Below are 13,565 nucleotides of genomic sequence, written 5' to 3'. Positions count from 1 at the left end.
ATACATAAAATGCATCCTGATCCTGAACTCCAATTAGATAACCATCCTATTCCAATAGCAAATAGTATTCGTCTGCTTGGCTTAATTTTTGACAGTAAGTTAAACTATCAAAAGTACATTGAACATCTCCGGACAGCTTGTCAAAAAAAAAAAAAAAAAATGAACATACTCAGAGCCTTATCAGCAACAACCTGGGGAGCAGATCGTTACACCTTGCTTCACTTATATAGATGATTATCTGATTATGGAATCAGATCTCGTCTGGATTATGGCGCTCCTGTCTTCGATTCGATTCAGGGAAAGTGCTTTTTCTCGCCTCAACCCTATTCAACATTCAGCTCTTAGAATAGCTCTAGGTGCGTTCAGAACATCTCCAGTGCAAAGTCTCTATGTAGAAGCCTATGAAGCTCCTCTAAACATCAGAAGAAAGATGTTATTACTGAACTACGAAACCACAATCCAAAACCAGTCGACCCATCCTGATTGGTCAATATTTAATGATCTGCAACTCATGACCTTTCATAGAAACAAACCACAAGCAACTAGGCCTGCAGATATTAGGTTAATGGAACTAGCAGAAAACTGGAATATACAACTCAAAGTCCACCAAGGCCCTATAGATCATGTTCCTCTGTGGTCTGTCATCATTGCCATCTTGTGATAATTATTTCCACCAATGGGGAAAACACTCTTTAACAGGTATTAACATCCAACAGCTGCACATTGCACATATACAATGTTATCCTGATTTCGCTGAAATATATACTGATGGATCGAAGTCCAAGTGTGGAAAACATTTTCCATCTCTCAATTGAAAAGAGCATAATCTACACAGACTCACAAAGTGCCCTATTAGCAATGCAGATTTCCCCACCTCATCCATTACTACAGCTCATCAGATCAGAGTTGATTCGTCTCAGAGATCAGGCCCTGAGTGCCAAGCGATATTAGTGACCACAGCACCTTTTCGTAGTGATTATCTGGTATGCTTTATTGTAAATATGTTTCTCCTGTTTTGCAAGTCTGTTAACTCTTGAGTATTAGAATTAAATAAATCTATTCAAATAATATAAGTTAGAGAGGAAAGTACCTTTCTTTAATCCCCTTTTTATTTTTTAGTACATACTAACCTTCTCTTTGCTTGGTTCACTAGGTGGCACTGCTGTTGCTTCCACATGGTGGGGCTAGTAACCTGGGAAAAAAAGGTAATTTCCCAGGGCCAAAAAAGAGCACGTCATGAGTAAATCAAACTCTGACCTATCTGGGCTGCCAGATGCACCCCAGACATCTAAAAAGAAAGATAATTCCATTGCAGGAACTTCTAAATGCCAGAAAACTGAGACAGATACATATCCAGTTCCAACTTTTTTGATCATTCACTCAACTGGTGAAAATGCAATTGGCAAACTCTCACCATTCAGTCCAAAAGGAACTAGAAAGCAGAGCTGGATCTCCCAAGTCCGTAAAGAGACTGAGTTCAGGAGATATTCTCATCGAGACCTCCAATGCCAAACATTCTGAGCGACTATTGAGCATCAATCTCTTTGCAGGTTTACTAGTAACTGTGACATCCCACAGATCACTGAAAGCCTCTAAAGAGTGATGTCAGACTGGGATTTATTAGATGTATCTAAAGAGGAAATGCTAGAAGAACTCAAAGATCAAGGAGTAATTCAAGTCAAAAGAATCTCCACCAGAAAAGATGGCAATCTGGCCCCTACACGAAATCTTATCTTGACATTTAACACACTGCATTGTCCAACATCCGTTAAGGCCGGATATCTGGTATGCAATGTCAGGCCATATATTCCAAACCCACTACAGTGTTTTCCAATGTCAAAATTACAGGCATTCCCAGACAGCTTGCCCGGGAACCCCTACTGAAAAACTTATTCAGAAGTACAAAACAAACTACAATGTTTCCAGTGGCATAGCTACCATGTAGGCAGGCAAGGCAATTGCCTCCGGGCCCTTTAGGGGCCAGCGTCTTTGGCTCTCTCCTGTTTTTGCAATTTTCATTAATTAAGTAGGGGCCTGAACATGTTCTTTGCCTCCGGGTCTGAAAAAGGGTAGCTACGCCACTGAATGTGTCCTATCAAGAAGCAAAGCGAATCATCTCACCACCAACCCATCCAAACAGACCTACATACGCCCAAATCACCAAAACATACCAGTCAACAGCAGTGCAAACTGAATTATCAGTACCCCCAAAAGAGTCTTTCACAAATTACGTCAAAACTGTGTACAGTACAACCCAAACTCAAGCAATCAATACACCAATATCCATACCACGTGAAAAACTACATCCTTCAGATCAAGAATGCAAAGAAAAACAAATCAGAACTTCCAGACATCAAGAGAAAACGGATATTAATGAAAAATCTGCAGATGATGGCGTCTAGAAATTTTTGTTGAAGAAGACATGGACACCGGAAAGCCTTACTTTCCAAAGAAAGATAAAAACAAGAGTGAAATTCAGAGAACTTCAACAACACGAAAACGTTCTGAAAGCCTAACAAGAAACAAATAATGAACACAATAATTCAGCAGAATTCTCGTGGTTTCCATGCCAATATTGATGACATATATAATCTTACCTCTAAATATATGCCAATATGTCTCTGCCTTCAAGAGACATTTAAAACCTCCAGATACACCAAAACTGTCTCAGTATAATATCTTTAGAAAAGACAGAACCCATCAAAATACTACACGTTGTGGTCTGTTTTAGTAAACCCACATGTTCCTTCCAATCTTGTCTCACTAAATTCTCCACTTGAGGCAGTAGCCATCCATGTAGCTGCTGACATTCACATTACAATCTGCTCCTTATACATTCCACCAAGTGATATCATTCGACAAAATGATCTAAATAGTCTCATTGCCCAACTTTCCACATCTTTCCTCATTCTAGGAGATTTAAATGGACATCACACACTATGGGGTAATAACCACATAGATCAAAGAGGAAAACTAATTGAAAAATGTTTAGATGACAACAACCTTCTTCTAAATGATGGGTCACCAACATATGTTCACCTTCCTTCTGGAACTAATACTGCAATAGAATATTAGTTCCAGAAGACAGAAGACGACCTTTCCAAATCTCAGAGGATTCGGAAAGGTCAAGGGAATGACCACTGCATATTCCCGGAGCAATATGGCCTTAGTTGCTAATGCTCTAAAAACCAAAAAAAGAACAACAACAAGTGAGAATGAAGAAATATATAAACAAGAACGCAATAAAACTAAAGATATAATAAGGAAGGCTAAAACAGAGTTATGGGATAGATTTATAAGCACAATAGAACATGATGTTCTTGGAAGACAAAATTTGGCATATTAAATGATGAAACACTTGAATAGCACAGAGAAAGACACTTCAAGAATAGATATAAAAACATTATGAAGAATTGTGGAAAAACCCAATATATCAAACAGAAGAGATATATTTAGATCCAGTTAATGACATAGATCCGATAACGAAGGAAGAATTGGAAAAGGCATTGAAAGCTACAAAAAAATAGGAAAGCAGTAGGAATGGATGGTATAAATGCAGAACTGCTCAAGTATGGAGGAAGTTTTTTAAAATACAGGATACTAAATTTATTTAATAAATGTTGGGAACAATATAAAATACCAGAAGAATGGAAGATAGCAAAAATTATTTCAATATTTAAAAAAGGAAATAGAAATGATACAAAGAATTATAGAGGGATTAGCATACTAAATACAGTATATAAAATGTATAGCAAAATAATAAATAATAGAATTAAAATTATCTCTGATGAAATACTAATAGAAGAACAGGCAGGATTCAGAAAAGGAAGATCATGTACAGATAATATATTTATATTAAAACAAATGAAAGAAAAACGAAAATTGTTTAATTTAGAAACACATTTAGCATTTATAGATTATGAAAAAGCATTTGATCGAGCAAACAGATGAAAACTATGGGACATATTGAGTAATAAAGGATACCCAAAGAATCTTACAAAAATAATACAGTCTATATCAAGGAACAAAAATAGTAATAGATACAGGTAATAAATTAACAGAAGAAAGTATAATAAATCAAGGAAGTTAGACAAGGATGTAGCTTGTCACCAATGCTGTTTAACATATATATCGAGGATATGATATGTAAACGGAAAAAATAAATTAATACAGGTATATATTTAAATACGAAGAATAGGATTAATATACTGTTATTTGCAGATGATCAAGTAATTATTCAAGATAGTAAAGATAATTTACAAAGAGCAGTATTTAAATTAAACCAAATAACAGAAGAATATAAAGTTAAAATATCAATCATGAAAACTAGAACAATGGCTTTTAAAGGGAAAAATACGGTGAGAACAAAAATAGTTATAGACAATAAAATATTAGAACAAGTAAAACATTTTAAATATCTAGGATGTGATATAACATATGATGTCGAAGAAGATATGAACCAGAAATTGGTGATATTTCAAAATATATGTGGAACAATAAATTTCCAGAATCCTGGAAATTACCGACATCAGAGGCCCATTTACAATCAGAACTTGTGAAGCTAATAATTATAGAACAATTTTATCAAGTAGGGAATTTGTTTACAGCATTGAGTGCACCTTCACAGGGTTCTTTGTGTGTGTGCCATATTTGGGAAAATAAATAAATAAATAAATAAATAAATCTTTATTGTGAAGTAGAATTACAGCACAATATCCCATCACGGCGACGAGCGCCAGGGGTTCACAACCACATCTACATGCAGTCTGTGCAGGGCAATATCTGTTGTTGCTCAAATTTACACAGACCGGGCTGTCTGGCCCGGTCTGTGTAAATTACAGATACTTTCTGTATCTGTAAATTGTAAATTACAGATACTCTGGTTTGACTGCACAAACTTGGTCTGTGCAGGCAAGCTGGAGCTTCTATAGTTTCCTAATGCATATGTCATTGGTAGTATTACTGCCAAATTTGGATCCACTAAAACTGCAAATAACAGAGCTTATATCACCAAACCAGCCTTCATGCTAATTATTCAACCACAGAACTCAGTCAACATTCGCATTCACATATAACACTCAAACAGATTCTGCAGTAATGTTAACAAAACTGAATTCCAGTTATAAACTATTATTAATACATGAAGCTTCAGCCACTGAATGTTTTTCCGGCTGAACCTCGCAGGATAACATCCTTAAAACATGTAAAATTTCCGGGTACAAGCGCGCTAACCATACACTACAGGAGCTAGAGTTAACCTTTATAACACTCAGAATTTCTTTCCCGATTAAATGAACCAACTGATGATGGAACTGCGAAACTCCAACGTTAGGACTCTTCGTTCTTCTCATTCTTAGTTTCATAATCGTTAATTTTTATGTATGACGATCCAAGCGGAAAAGAGTGCACTTTTTTCCCCTCATGGAATTTTTTCATAATTTTTAATTTCCCATTTTAATTTCTTCATTATATTTTCATGATATTTATAAGCAACGCTAAAAAATTGTATAAAGAATCGAATAAAGAATAAATGCTTATAGCTTCATATAAAGAATCGAAGCTATAAGCATATGCTAACAAATAAGTTGCACATGGTAACAAAAAAATATTTATCCTGAGAAAAAATTAAAATACAGTATATATTACGGTCAGTCCTCGTATAACGTGTTTACACTACATGAATTTGATCCTGCATGATTTATAAATACGGGAACAATGTCATATATGACACGAACCAAATTTGCTTATGCACGATTCGCCTTTGTGTTTACAAGAAATGGCAGCCGAACCGGGAATCACCCGAACTGAAAGAAAAGTTTCTGAAAATGTATTTATGTTTTTCATACGATTGAAGATTTCAGTGAAGGGGAAACGCATTTCACCATAATAACATAAAAACCTACAATTCCAGCTATCGGTATCATCACAAATGCAATTAGATTCTCCAGGGGCTCACATCTGGTGAGTATGGGCTTGGCACACCCAGGGCTCCGAGCTGGATATCATCATTCTTCTCTTTTTTGGCGATTCCTTTCTACTTCTCTCTCTGTCTCTCAGGGTAACTCGGGAATTTTTTTTTTTTTTTTGGCTGGTGCAGCACAAGCCTGAGGCTTCCTTGCACAATATGGCCAATAATAATAATAACGTAAAGATCGAGTTTACTACCCGTTTATAACAGATTCCACTAGCAAGAATGCAACTGGAAATTGTTTTTATTGTTTTATGGTAGTGACCTTCGGAAATGTGTTGTAGTAAAATGTCAGCTAACGTGAGGTGATAAGTGTTTCTGTCTTTACTGCTTTGTTTATTCAGTTGCTACACGCAGGCAGCTTTGTTTCTGTGTATCAAGCGTGCCTCCTCATTTTTGTCTTTTTTATACTGTAATTGTTTCATTCCCGAAAAATGAGTAAAATACTCAAATTTTCGAGTAAAAATACTCATTTTTGAGTAAAATTTTCTCAAGTATTTTACTTGAGAAAAGTGTGAAAAGGAAGCGTGCTGGTGAAGATACTACAGATTCAGAGAAAAAAAGAAGAGCAATATCAATAGCCTGTTAAAAATTCTTACCAGGGAAAATTTATAGCGGCCTCATACAAGTGTTTGTGGCCATATTGTTTATGGTCAAAATCACACCGGCCTCTGGCCCACCGGGTTTTCCCCGGTAAGGCCAGTCAGCCTCTGTCAATAGAGGGAAAAAAAAATCACACCGGCCTCTGGCCCACTGGGGTTTCTGTGGTAAGGCCAGTCGGCCTCTGTCGATAGAGTAAAAAAAAAAAAAAAAAAAAAAAAAATTATGAAACACTTTGAACAAAATGAAAGAACATGTGATATTGCACATATTGTTAAATAGAAAATTTTGCTATAAAGAAGTTCATTAGTTAAACAGAGGTCCTACTTGTATATTTCAAAAGTTTTTTGCCGCCCGTAAGCAACGCTTGTCTTGCCTACCTACTTGTGGCGGCCATGCTTAGGTGTGCCATTATTGAAAAAAAGGTGAAAACCACTGTGTTAGTGCCTAACAAGAGCCTATGCCCTAGTTTGATTGGATAGGACAGTGCTGTGTATTAACCTGAACACTGAAAATATAAGGATCACAATCCTCTGGATACTTTGATAGAAGAAAAAGTCGGAGCATTTATATTAGAGCATATTCTTCATATACAGGTGCTCCCCGACTTAAGTAAGGGTTGCATTCTGTGGAACCCTGTGTAAGTCGAATTTTACATAAGTCGGAATTTCCATAAAGGCTTATGCAGCACTCGCAACTCTGTTGCTGAATTTGATTGAAGCAAAAAAGAAATGTTTGACGAACATGTAAATAGAATTATTTATTAAATTTTTTTTATCTCATGCATAGGAAAAATTAAAAAAGTGTGCAGTTATAAAAATTTCAGGTAAAACTCTAGATCTTGGGTACAAGTTCATATTTAGACTAATGGTCAGAAACAAAGCAGTGATTGACAGCTGCCACTTACTGTATTCCCTGCCCACACGTAACTTGCCAAAGATATCGTAATACATTGAAGTCTAAAGATAAAGAGAAAAGAGAAATTAAAATAAGCAAAAATAATTAAAAATTTTTAAAAATAACACTTTTTGCTTAAATCCCTTCTGAAGTTGCATAAAAACTAATCTTTGTTAAAATATCCTGTTTTTAAATAGGGAACTCATTTTCCGCTATAAAAACAGCATATAAAGGCGGGGAATAAACAGCCTGACTAACACTAAAGATAGTGAGGGCTCGGCATAATCTTTGGTTAAAATATCCCTTACCGCAGTTTTTAAGTAGTGGAACTCGTTTTCCACTATAAAAACAGCGGTAAGGCGAGGGTTAAACACTCTGACTAAGACTAATGATAGCGAAGGCATTCACAATAATCACCCTATCACAACCGTACAATATCTCTGTTTAAAACCAAGCCCACTGCGCAGAGACAACTTATACCCAAGATCTAGAGTTTAGCCAAATTTCAAAATTATAAAATTATAAAAAAAAGGGAGGGGGCAGGCATAATGTCAGCAAGTTTTACTTTTCGAGCATCGTTGCCAGAATCAACATCTCCAGCTGAAAAGTATGCCACTGCACAGGTTGAGGGCTGTGGAAATTTAGAAGGGGTTTTTTTCGAACACATCACAAAATTTCTTTGCTGCTACTGCTGCAGAATTGGCACTGGTGACTTCACTGCATACTTTAACATTGTGGAAACAAGCACGATTCTTGAACCTATAAAACCACCCTTTGCTTGCCACGAACTTGACTTGTGGTTCGCCGTACTTATCCTTAATATCTTCATAAATACTTGTTGCTTTTGCTTGAATGGCCATCATCAGACTCAGGGGCACTTGTTTCTGAATCTGATTTTCCATCCATGTTATTAATAGCTTTTCCATCTTCTATATAGCACCTGAATGCTGTTTTGTGATCACTGTTGAAGTTAAATGTGTTAATCTTTTAACATGTTCTTTTATACGCGCACTGTCCTTTGAAGTAGCATTCACTGTTGAAGCAGTGAGACTTAATTCCCATGCAATACTTGGGATGACAAGATGACAAACTTTGTCCTGCTTCTTACTTCTTAATCATCTTCATTTCTAAATCAATTTTGTTTGGTTTCCTAGCACTGCCACCACTTGCACTTTTGTTGGTCACTTTCCCTTCATCATTGCAATAAGCAGTGCTTTTTTTGTAAAAAAAAAATAGGTGCCGTTACTCATTCTTTGCTATCAGGAAAAATTAAAAATTAAAAGGACATGAAAATTACAGTACTCTAAAAAAAAGTATTTCCTGATATTGTTACTTAGTAGTAATGTTTTTGGAATAAGAACAAATTAAGTATATTAATACAGTTTATTAAGCATAAATTTATTATTCAAGTATATAAATATATAAAAAATAAGTGAAATGTGTAAAAAATAAGTAAAAATAATTTCATAATAAAGTTTTTATAGAATATTCCAAATTTTTATTGAGTTCTCATCAAACACGCTATGCCGACTTCTTTTCGTACTGTTTGTGCCTGTTGATGAATGACGTTTCTGAAACAGCCACCAATCGACATATTTGCTGGATCGAAGTGGGTCACCGGTGTGCCTACAATTTTAAGAAATAGAAATGAAGAAATTGTTTTTGTCATCAACGAAGCTTTGGTTGGGCTGACGATCAGATTCATTTTTGAAAATCCTCGTTCATATTCACTCGATGAAATTGGTATCATACTCAGAACGTTCAAATGCTCTTCAATTTTTCCAAAACTGTCTTTTCGATTAGGTATTCTCGAAATACACGAATTGTGTACCTCTTTCATTTAATTGAAGCCTAATTGACAATTTTATACCTTCATTTTTGTCAAATACCAACATTTCACATTTAGAAGGTTTAATACCTTCGTTATCCTCATTTTCCTTCTCTCGTCATCAATATTGTCAGTAGTTCTTAAATTTGAATTTTTTTTCTTTTTTTTTTTTAAACTGTCCAAATTGTAATTGTCATTCAGCTACTGTGACCATGTACACAGAGATAGGAAAAATTTATGGAAAAATGTGGATAACGCACTTCTGCCAAGCAACAGATGATTATTTGTTGAAGTAAAATTAAATCACTCTCCTTATTCTCAAATGGGGCGCCTACACTTGATTCACAGTGGTGTCCAACCTACGGCCCCGGTGGAAAGGGAATACAGCATTTTAAATTTTGCTAATTATCAAAAATAAAATTCTCATTAAATGTTTTGTTTAGTAAATGTAATCTTGTATTGTACTTAATAAAATTTTCAAATATTTTCAATTTTAGGTTCATCATTGTTTTTATTTGTTCACTTATATTCATCTTAAGCAGTGATCCTTTCGGGTCGTATTCTAAAGTGAGCATTTAAAAGCAAAAGTAAGGTATTTTTTTGGAAAAACAAAAGAAAGTCATATTTTTATGATTTTAATAAAATCTAAAATATAAATTAGTGACATAGATTTGTTAAACATAACAGTATTGGGAATTTGCATTTTTTATATATAGCCTGAAAATAAAAAACAGTAACATGAAAACAGAAACTTCCTTTTACATGTAACAAGATATGGAAAATGTAACGTACTAATTTTTCTCGAATCACTCAGTATGGTCCCCGAAAAAATCTAACTTTGAATATGGCACCTGTACCAGAAAAGGTTGGATGCCACTGCAGTAGAAGGTGAATCAGAGCCCATTGGGAATATCCCCTTGATCTGCTCACTGTTGACAGGTGGTCGGATAGGTTTTACCAGGTACCCCTAAGTTGTAGAATGATAATCCCTTTAGCTCTCTTAATTCTTGCTTAGCAGCAGCACTAATTTCCTAAGTTGCCTTGAAGGCCAGAAGTGCGAACAGTGCATACCCAGTTAAGTCTCTCCTAAGCCGTTCATTATATGAAAATTTTCTTCGCTCAACGGAAACTATTTTAAATGTAATTTCCAAGGGGAATTAAAAAAAAAAAAAAATTGCTATAAAAGGAGTTCATTAAACAAAAGTCTGACTGAGTAATTTAGAATTCTAAAAATGGTTATAAAGTTTTATATAGAAAATATCTTAACATAGACAGTGAAAAATGCAAATTTAGTTAAATAACTAAACTTATTTGAAAAGTAGGTAAACGTATGAAAAAATTTACGGAATATTACAAATTTCAAAGTGTACAGCATCCAAATGTCACAGGAATACAGTTAATAAAGGTGCCGGTACACTGTACCGTTGCGTACCATCCCAAAAAAAGCACTGGTAATAAGTAAATAGGAATGAAGAGAAGATTCTGAAAATTTATTTGTGTTTCTTATATGATTGAAGATTTCAGTGAAGGGGAACACATTTCACCATAATAACGTAAAAAACACACAATGCCAATTATCGGGATTATCGCAAATGCAATAAGATCAAGTTTACTACCTGTTTATAATTAGATGCACTAACAGAAAAGCCTGTTTAACCGGAAGATACAAATTGTTTTATGGCCATAACCTCCAGAAATGTGATTTAGAAAAATATCAGCAAAGCCATTCAAAATTGATTCTTATAACAGAACATATGATAATGATGAAAGGATAGCGCTCCATGATAAAAATGACCTTTTAGAGAGATAAATAGCTTAGTTATATAGCAAAAATTTGAACTTCCAAGGCCTTGGAATGAATTACCAAAAAACAATGTGTTATTGGGTTCATGTTGCAATGTTTTTACGATACATGTACCTCCATTTATTCCTACGGGATACAAAATGTTTCCATGATTTTTTTAAGTTTGCACCGGCCAGCAAAAATTTACGTAAGGTCTAATTTACGGTATTATGTAAGTCGGGGAGTGCCTGTATTTGTTGATATAATGTTTCAGCTGAAAGTTTCCAGTAATTCAGGGCATTTCAATGATGGTATCCTAGCTGTCTCACATTTTCAGTAGAGCCTAAAGTTAGCCATATTTTCTTTATGTGGGAAATGTACTGTTGTAAACGTGTGCACAAACTTCATTTAAAAAAGTGCATGCGTGTGTGTGTGTGTGTGTTATATCAATTTTAAAAAAAGTAGTACCACTAGAGGCATTTGTTCATATAGCTTTTATGTATTCTACTCTTTCATTTATGTATTTTTTCATAATTTTTATAAATATATTCTGTTTTTAAATTTGCATGACATTTGAAATGTCAGTATACTAAATTCTGAATGACTACCTTAGCATTAGTAGAGGCATATGATGCAAGAAAGGAAGCTTATATAGTATCAGCTATTATAAGGATATTATGATGATTATAAGATCACTCGCTATTAAAACGTTTGTGTTAGCAGTTTTCCTTGCACAAACATTTGGATAAATTCCAAACATAAATTCCAAATTGAATGCATAATTCACAGTATACTATGTGTTGGATTTGGCAAATGTGTATAGCCAAATGCTGCTACTTAAAAATGTTTAACTACTTAGTAATATTGGCTTAAATGTTGGGAGACACAGAAGAACCCATTTAATTTAACTGGTATAAATGACAAACATTTAGAAGACAATTATATAATGCATATATATTTGGATTTGTTAGATGTTTAATATGATTATAAGATGATTACTATAATACATATATGTAGCAACATTAGCATTAGTAGAGAGAGAAAGATGCTAGTAAAGGCTATCATAAAATACCTCAGACTGCTAGGTTAGTTTTAAGGAGGAGAACAAAAAAACGAGTAATAAAATGAATTGGCATGCAATGCTAATTAGGTTAATCTATACAATATACATTATCATAAGTTAAAAAAATCTAATGTCTTCTTGAATTTTGTAGTGATTTTGTATCTAGATAAAAAGAAATAAATAATGCTGCAAATTGGATATAAAATTTTTATATTTTTTATTGGTATATAGGTAGTAATCTGTAGTGGGATTGAAGAGCTGCACAAGTATATTGATTCCAGTCAACTGACTGGTGACTTAGGAGGAACATTAGGGTATAAACATGAGAACTGGATTGAACAAAGAATGGTTTGTAGTTTTTCTTTTTTTTTTCTCTTTCTAATATAATTAGATAAAGCAGTTTTTTAGCATTAGCATTAGTAGAGGCATATGATGCAAGAAAGCAAGCTTATTCAGCATCAGCCAAAAAAAAAAAAAAAAAAACCCACTCCCATTTCACCCCTCCGTTCGTTCGAAATACCTGTCCAGTTGAGCCTTAAATTTGTTTAGGCTATCAACTTCAACAACAAGTGATGGAAGTCGGTTCCACCAACCAACCACCCGCTGGCCAAAGGCAAATTTCCGCACATCTATCCGACATCCGTCCTTCCTCAATTTGAATTTATGCCTTCTGAGGTGATTATTCTGAGCAAGATGAAGAATCCCATTGGCATTGAGCATGCTCAAACCATTCAAAGCCTTATACACCTCTATCAGATCACCTCGCCGGTGCCTAGTCTCCAGACTCTGTAATTTGCAAAACTTAAGCCTTTCTTCGTAAGAGCAACCCTTTGTTCCATTCACTAATCTTGTTGCCCTTCTCTGTACCCGTTCCAGCAGCTCTACATCCTTCTTGAAATGAGGCCTCCAGACCTGTACACAGTACTCAAGATGTGGCCTAACCATTGCCTTATAAAGGGTTTTCCAATAGTAACGCTCGATGTTTGGCAACAGCGCATGACGAAGTCGACAGTCACACAGGTGGTATCTTTGGTAGCCGTATTCAGTTAGTCTCTGCATTTTATTATGGAGCGTTACACGACTGAGCAACGAGTCGAAATTGTAAAAAATTATTATCAAAACCAATGTTCTATTCGTCAAACGTTTCGTGCACTCCGTGCAGTTTATGGTGTCGACGAACGTCCTTCAGAATCCACAATTCGCCGTTTAATAAACAAATTCGAAGCAACAGGGTCTGTGGCAAATCTGAAAGTGCCTGTACGTCAGCAAAACGCAAGATCCGTTGAAAATATTGCTGTAGTCCGGGAAAGTGTGTGTGAGAATCCGCAACAGTCCATTCCGCGTCGGGCTCAAGAACTTGGCCTGTCTTCGACGACAACTTGGCGAATCCTGCATAAGGACTTAGGGCTTCACCCTTATAAAGTGC

The 13,565-nt window shown here is 35.1% G+C and overlaps 1 protein-coding gene across 2 annotated transcripts in view; it reads left to right on the top strand.

Annotated features, from left to right (window-relative positions):
• The window catches only part of LOC150091800 (guanine nucleotide exchange factor DBS-like), a 307,604-nt gene that overhangs the window by 140,120 nt on the left and 153,919 nt on the right, over positions 1-13,565 (top strand). For both annotated transcript variants that reach the window (XM_090385772.1, XM_090385768.1), the window contains one exon: positions 12,371-12,487. In XM_090385772.1, the coding sequence (XP_090241898.1) occupies positions 12,371-12,487 (117 nt within the window). The remainder of the gene's footprint in view (positions 1-12,370; positions 12,488-13,565) is intronic.

This window comes from Mastigoproctus giganteus, chromosome 1, assembly GCF_048544385.1.
Source record: "Mastigoproctus giganteus isolate SK-2022 chromosome 1, ASM4854438v1, whole genome shotgun sequence".
Lineage (NCBI taxonomy): Eukaryota > Metazoa > Arthropoda > Arachnida > Uropygi > Thelyphonidae > Mastigoproctus > Mastigoproctus giganteus.
This window is presented reverse-complemented; position numbering and strand designations above follow the sequence as displayed.